The sequence below is a fragment of the Nuphar pumila genome, chromosome 14, assembly GCF_984573655.1.
Source record: "Nuphar pumila chromosome 14, dmNupPumi1.hap1.1, whole genome shotgun sequence".
NCBI classification, from domain to species: Eukaryota; Viridiplantae; Streptophyta; class Magnoliopsida; order Nymphaeales; family Nymphaeaceae; genus Nuphar; species Nuphar pumila.
Window position 1 is genome coordinate 5730862 of NC_143262.1, and position 7881 is coordinate 5738742.

Genomic DNA, 7881 nt, shown 5'->3' on the forward strand with positions numbered 1-7881 from the left:
GCATACCTTTAATCAAAGACATGTATAAAGACAAACATTTTCTGGGTCACGAGATCATAACACACATATCCTTTGTAGTTAGATCCATAACCTAAGAAAACACAAGGTTTGTACTTATGGGACATATGGGATAAAGTATGGACGACATGTACATCAAAAATTTTTAAGATGTTCACAGTGAGGGGTACGATGAAACAAAAGTTCATAGAGAGATTTTTGACCCAAAGTTGAAGAAGACAACCAATTAATAAGGTAAATGGTAGTTCTAAAGGCATCAACCCAAAAATTCTTACCAAGACCAACATAAAACAATAGAACAAGACCAGACTCAATAACATATTTGTTCTTTCTCTCAACTAAACCATTTTGTTGAGGGGTGTGAGGACAAAAAAACCATCTTTTAATGCCACAATTATTTAGAAAATTGATGAATTTGAAATTAACGAATTCACCTCTACCATCACTATGTTGTAGTCTCTCTGGGAGAAAAAGGCAGTGGAGAAGGTTTTTCTATGCGAAGATTGATCATTCATTATTTCTATCATTTTCTCTTAGTTGATCAACATTTTATAAATATCCACAAACATTGACAGATTATTTCGAGTGGTAACTGAGGTGACAAATTTCTCATAATCCCTCAATAGATCATTCAACGGATAGCGAACAAGATTCTCATTAGAGACAGGTTCACAAATCGCACACAAAATTTGAAAAAAAAAATTATATGATCGAGATACTCTATCATACTCTTATTTTCATATTGATATCTTGAAGTTCTTTCTTTAATTAAAGAATGTGAACACTGGATTGGGAGGAATATGCTTACTAGTCCATGCTTCATGAGTGGTGGATATCTAAATAATTTAGCTTAACACAGGCTCGATAACAGTGATACAAATCCAATTTAAGGCAAGCTAATCTGCTCTTTTCTAAATAAGTTACTCAGGATTTCGTTTCATATTGTTTCCTTCTTCAACCAACTTGTTTGGTGTAGAAAACGATCCATCAGCACATTTGAACAAATCCTGGAAAATATAACAACCTCAATTTGATACTTCCATAACAAGTAGTTATGTTTGTCGAGTTTGATCGACACCAAAGATGAAAATGCATTCCATTGAATGGAAGCTTTTAGCATAAAAGAAACAACAATTGATGATGTTGGTATAGAACAAAAGGCCACGAGGGATCAAAACACACATGACACAATAATCGAGACACCCAAGTGTTATGGCTTTGATACCGTAAACAAACAACAAACACAATTTTGGAAGAAGCAATCACAAGATAAAATATGAACTTTTACATGGTTCGGTCAATGTGTGACCAATGCCACGAAATCCACGTACTCTCTCTCTCTAGAGGATTAATTTTGAGAGAGAGGTTTTCTTGCTTTATATAACAAGTCACATCATTTAGAGTCCTTGACTTATCTCAAAGATATACAATATCTACGACTCTATTGACGGTTCCCATCAACCTCATCTGGACGGTTTCCATGAAAATCAAACTCCTCCAATTGCGTCCCAACAGAAGGTGACGTGCACTAAATGTTCATGCTAATAATCACGACTCGTACAAAAGTTACATTTCTGTTGGGTGCATAAAGTGTTGAGGAAGCGTTTGTACATATTACTAACGTAATTATGTTATCTTTTGGCCTTCTTTTGTTTGTGCCTCAACACTAATCATGAATTTTCTACTGCTCACCAAGGACATGACCAGCTTAAGATTAGTGAGCCACTAACGATATAAACCAAGTTTTCATAACCATATATACAAAGACTGAAACATACATGCATATTCCACTGCATTCATGCAGGGCTCTGCATGTAACATGCATACATAACTCACATACCACACCCTTATGAACATGACTAACTTTTCATAACTTCATACAAAGCTACACTCCATATTGCACTACATGCATGAATAACCCACGTAACCAACTCTTACACTATCGTCCTTCAAATTACATCTACGATTGACCCTTCAAACAAATACGCAAATACTTTTATACGTCGAACACTATCTCATCAGTGGTCTTCTTCCATTGTCTGACATGAGTAGGATTTGATCTAAAATCCCTTAAGATGCAGCAACCATAACCACTTATTGCATTCTAGCAATCTATTCACTGCCTTATTCAGAAATTATAAGGCTTAGGCTTCCTTGTCTTTGTCAAGGATGAGTGCATGGGCTAATCTGGAGGAATTGACATAATCTCTGGGGCCATGGGCTGGCAACCCAGGGATTAACAACCCAAAACTTCTAAACAGTAGCACAAACAACCCTTCCTCATAGTGCTTTCCCATCAAAGATCCAATGAACAGGCCCCGGATGATCTCCCAATGAGCATTCAAGTACTTGGAGATCGCGTATCTCAATGAAAAATAGTTCTTGTTCGGTTCCTCTTCCATAATCTGTCATAAAAAACAAGAAAACTGCTGTTACAATTTGCGGATCAGATCCAATGATCGAACCCGAGTACTGTACAAAATACTCGAGTCATACAAAACACAGAAAATCGCTGCGCGTGTAGTGTTTTTTTGTGGTTCCGTATTTTACACATAATCGCTACCCAGGTAGCAATTTTCTATGCCTTGTATTTTACACAGAAAATCACGGCAAGCGGAAGCAATTTTCCGTGTTTTGTGTGGCCCGCGTACTTTGTAAAGTACTCTGTCCCGATCACCTTGTATGTTTGAACATTTTAAGCCTGTTAGAAAGTCTAACACGCAATACAAAAAATGAACAAACAAAAAAATCAATCAAATCATTATGCATGTAAAAATCCCGTGAGTAAATACAATTTTCATTAATAAGAACTTGGGCATTCTTTCCAAACGAGAATGGCTTTACACACACATGTGAGTGTGTACCTCACCGATGTAGCATGAAATTATCACATACTTTTTTATAGATCAAATACTACATATACGATTTATATCGTTTGTTCTTTCAAAAAAAAATATATATCGTTTGTTTAATGAGAAATATGTTTTGGATACTGTAACTATAACCAGATCTTTCAACAGCTTTTTTTTTATTAAAAAATAACAGCTTTAAAATGTAATGGTTAACAATGCACTAACACATCAACCATCACGGTCTTATTAAGATATAATTTTCTATAACCATGCTGAAAATATCTATATGATGCTAGATTGAGTAGGCAAAACTTGCACTATAGTTTCCAGTTAAATAGGACGGTTGTACGAGAGAGAGAGATCTGTATATGTTTGGTTTAGTAAAAACCTACTCTTTGATCATATTTTCCCAATGTGTATGTTAGAGTTTCCACCGAGGGGTTGAAAAATCAATAGCCTACGGCGTATTGGATTTTCAGCATGACTGGTTTATTAGAAATAGACACTTGAATCATGCGTTTTTGGATGAAAAAACTAGTATTTGGAGGCACAAAAATTTATGAAATTGTAGGCTGTTGATTTTTGAAACCTTATAAAAACATATCCATGCATCATAATCAAATGCTCCAAGAACTGAATCCTATAAAACAAGCTAATAGATCACATAAGGTCAGAATTTGAAAAAACACTGAAAAACTGAGAGAGAGAGAGAGAGAGAGAGAGAGAGAGAGAGAGAGACCTGTCCATGGTAGGTGCTACTGTAGTAGACACACGATCCAAAATGCTTGAACTGCATCTCCTTGTCATCAAAGGGAACCCTGGGCACGATATCATTGCAATAGACGAACCTGAGGTAGCTAGTCGAGCCACCTGCCTTGGACAACATCTTCCCCACGAACTCGCCAAACTGCTTGTCCCCAACCCTTGGCTGCCCAAAGGTGTAGACCCCAGCCAGCCTCTGTATCAGGTGCTCCTCCTTCTCCAGCATCAGCACCGCTGGAAAGAGGATGGCCAGGGCCCCACCCAGGCTATGCCCAGTGACAATAAACCTCGCGTTACTGTGTTGTTTCAACAATGCCACCAGCTTGTCCCTGATAGCATAGTAGGCCAGTTGGTGGTCTTTATTATTGTCCTTTGGAACAATGGGTCGCAACGAGTCAAGATGAGCGTCCACGCCGAGGGCCATCAGGAACCCACCGTGGACCTTCCCCATGGGCGGTATCTCGTACCATGAGAAGCTCAAGTCCGTGCACCAATCAATGGCGTTGAAGGGCTCGGTGCCACGGAACGAGACCACGATCAGCTCTGCGTCCTTCGGCTTATCGCAGATGATGAACGCTTGCGTCGCCGTGCTCTGTTGGTGCTCTGGAAAAAACTGTCAAAAATCAGGGCTGGTTTGGGATTTCAAAAGAACTAATAAGCCTAATTTTGTGTTCTAAGTGATATAACCGTGATGCAATTGTGGCTGATTTGAAGAAGACGTAAATTGCCCAATCGGATGATGGCCTAGTGGGGTGGGGCCTTGACCACTAGACAGGTGGTCAAGGTTCTATTCTCATGGGCGTCTCTCCTTTGCCCAAGCGGGCGACCAGCATAGACCCTAGGGGACAGGGGTCCTAGCCGACCCCAGGTATGGTAGGCTGAGCCTGCTGGTTGCAGTTTCTTGGGGTTATAAATAAAAAAATACATCAAATCATATAGCATATACTGCACAAGGATTGGTTTGTTATTTTGAAAGAATGAAAATGGCCTTTACCAAGCGACACCCTGTTTAGGAGCAAAGATGAAAAACGCGATGCTAGTGGAGATAAAAATGGGTGATGTATGTGGAGCTGTGAACTACCTCCTGGTGAGGATGTAGTTGCAATGTGGGGATGGTAGGCCATGCCGGACACTCGTCTCCACTTTCATCTTTCAAATCTGAAATTCCTGATCACGGAACTCGAAGGAGTTCATGCCGAGCCCAAAGGAGCCAAGGCACGAGTTGCTCGGTTCGTTTACCTGACCTATAGAGTTGGGGGTGCCAACATGGCGTTGATCATCTACCAAATAATAAGTCTATGTCATGGTGCATAGATCCCAACATCGACATGAGACTCCAGCTTGCCCTTGGCTGAGCCAAGCTCGAGTTCCAAAGACCCTCTGGAGACTAGACAGTATCAGACTTGGTGAAGGCTTCTCTTGGACATGACTGGGCCAAGTCAAAGATCAAGACATAAGGTCCATTGGTCAAAGTGATTGGACGAGTCAAGCCGGCTGGGTTTGGGTTCAATTCGGCCCAAGACGCGGGAGCATTTGACCAAAATCTTGGTCATGTGGTTTTATATATGTTCATGCATGCACCACGGATGTCCCTCAGAAATGGTGGCCATTTTAGTGAAGCTGCTAAATTCCCAAGGTAAGAAAATTGGTTCTTACGGTTCCAGCAGTTGAAGAACTCCACGAATTCCATCTGAAAGATAATGAGATATTCAAGTCAAATATAGTGATATATATATATATATATATATATATATATATATATATATATATATATATATATATATATATATATATATATATATATATATATAATTACTAATAACATTGGATCCGTTTATACTCTACTAAATAATGGCCATGTATGATTTTTAATGCAAGACATACCTTCCAATGATTTTTTACCACATCATGAATGAAAGCTTCATTCTCATATGCAATTTTGGCCGCCATGATAGATATAGATGAATGGGACATGTAGCCTTTGCTCCCTGTGTAGTTTTCCAGATTTTTTCGACCATCCAAGTGTCCAAGTGTCGTCATGAAGTTTGGAGATTCCCTATCTGGAATCACAACTTTGCCTGCAGCATTTGATCCCAATTACTTCCCTCATATGGCATATAATTAAGAAGGTAGAACTCTAAATAAGGCCAAAGTAACTCTCTCTCTCTCTCTTGATGGATTTTTGTTCTTTCTTTGATCCTTTGATGCAAGCCAGGGTTCTTGTTGCCCCAAGGGGGATTGGCGTAGGGCCTTGACTGCTAGACGAGCAGTCAAGGTTCGATTTCCCTGGGGCGACCCTTCTGCACAAGCCAACACACAGCATAGGCTCCTGGGGCAAGGGTCCTAGCCATGAAGTAAAGGGACGCCCTCATAGGGTTTCGGGCCATGATCATCAGGTGACAAAACAATAGTCGCTCTTAACCAAAAAAAGGCAGATCCCTCATGAGGAATCATGCAAGATACCAAAAAGAAAAAAAAGAGACTATCATGAAGAGTACCATCCGTGTGGCAGAAGGAAAAAAGAAAACTAGATACAAATTAAGAAATGCATCCCTCTCTCCTTTTACCTCTGAGTATGTTCACAAGCAAACCGTAGAGGCCACCATTCTCCGGCAAAAGGTTGAGTGCAAACTCAAGCGAGTTTCCAAACCAAGCCAATGGGTCCTTAACAATCAATAGGATCTTCTGAAGAACGATGGACATGAAGACCAGCCAACGGTGAGATATATCTAGTGTAGATTCCTCAGGACAATCTATGAATCCGTTCCTAGAAACATGTTTGGAGAAGAGGAGATGAAACAGGTCGAAGAAACCACCCTCTTTTGGGTTCACGACCAGATAGTCGTTGTTGCAGTGAGCTTTGCCATTGCTCAAACTGGCCATTAATTGATGCTAGCTAGGACCAGAGTTTGTAGTGCAATGGCCGGGAAAGGTGCTTATATAGGCAAAGGAGTTGCCCTCTGCTCCAAGTTTTATACATATTATAATGCGTCGCATTTGGGTCGTACATCGAATTGAGATGCTTCACGTGTCCAGATCGGGCCCTTCACATTCAACTTTATGTCTTTATCCCAACAAGTTCAAAAGGACCTACATTAATTATTGTGGTCCACTGGTAATAGTGGTCCGGTAAAAAAAAGAATCCAAATTTGTTGGTACACGCGAGTGAGAATTCAACAAGATCCTGCTTGGGGAGTATTCCATGAGAGAACCCAGGTTTCTTGTCATTATATCTCTAGTGGTTGGTGGAGCTTGAAAATGCACAATTGGTGGCTACCTCTTTTATATAATTAGTTTGGACTTTGGAGTAGGGGTGGGCCACGATCCGGCTGGTCCAAATGGGCCAATTAGCCGGGTTTGGGTCAAGGTTTTAGGACACAGCCTATTAGCTACTTAATTGGCCCAAACCCGATATATCCTTTATATACATGGACTGGGTCTGGGTATGGGTCAGCCTGTGGGATACCAGGTTGGCTTGATGGGCTTGAGCTATTTATTCATTATTAATAATATAAAAATTTTAAAAATTAATTAATTACATAGTAACTTGATAACTATTATTATTTACCAAATTAGTTGCATTAATTTTATAAAGATTAATTAGTTAAATATATGAGAATTTGTTAATTATTTATTATTTATATACTTAATTAGTTGGGTTTGGGCCGGGACCAGCCCGACACGGCCCACTTCACATTGGCCCATTCAGCCAATAAACCGGTCCGAATATAGGGCCAAAGCCCAGCCCGTTAGTAAACAAACTGAGTCATCTGTAGGCCGGGCCGAGCTCTAAACAAACAGGGCCGGCCCGAGCTCTAAACGAACAGGGCCGGCCCGATGCGCACCCCCTACTTTGGAGGGTTGAAAACAGAGAATTGGTGGAATGAGGAGGTATAGAACTGAGATTTGGCAACTCTTGTGAGACAAACTAAGGGATTAATATGGAGAAAACGATCGCCTTTAATTAATGCTCAAATGTGAAAGATACTTTAAGGAAACTTAATTAGGGCTACACACCCAACCAGGTGGACCACATGGTGCACATGGCGATAGGCTTGAGGACAAAAATTCTTTCCTATGGCATATATATGATGCCTAATATCTAGATAGAATTAATATAATTGATGTCACATTATGTGATCGGTGTTTGGGCTTGGGCCGATGTTTTGGACCTTGACTTGACCAAGCTTAGGCCAGGCCTGTTGGCTAGATGGTTTATTTCCCAGGAAACTAATTAAATGCATCTTTT

At 40.2% G+C, this 7881-nt stretch overlaps 1 protein-coding gene across 1 annotated transcript; it reads right to left on the reverse strand.

Moving 5' to 3' along the window:
• Positions 1 to 1748: 1748 nt before the first annotated feature.
• LOC149816167 (triacylglycerol lipase OBL1-like) lies at positions 1749 to 6563 on the reverse strand. Its single transcript, XM_089987829.1, has 5 exons — positions 6200 to 6563; positions 5517 to 5710; positions 5289 to 5322; positions 3610 to 4235; positions 1749 to 2423 (listed from the first exon to the last, which is right to left on the reverse strand). The coding sequence occupies exons 1-5, from the start codon at positions 6513 to 6515 to the stop codon at positions 2163 to 2165; spliced, it is 1431 nt and encodes a 476-aa protein (XP_089843955.1). The 5' UTR covers positions 6516 to 6563; the 3' UTR covers positions 1749 to 2162.
• Positions 6564 to 7881: the final 1318 nt, after the last annotated feature.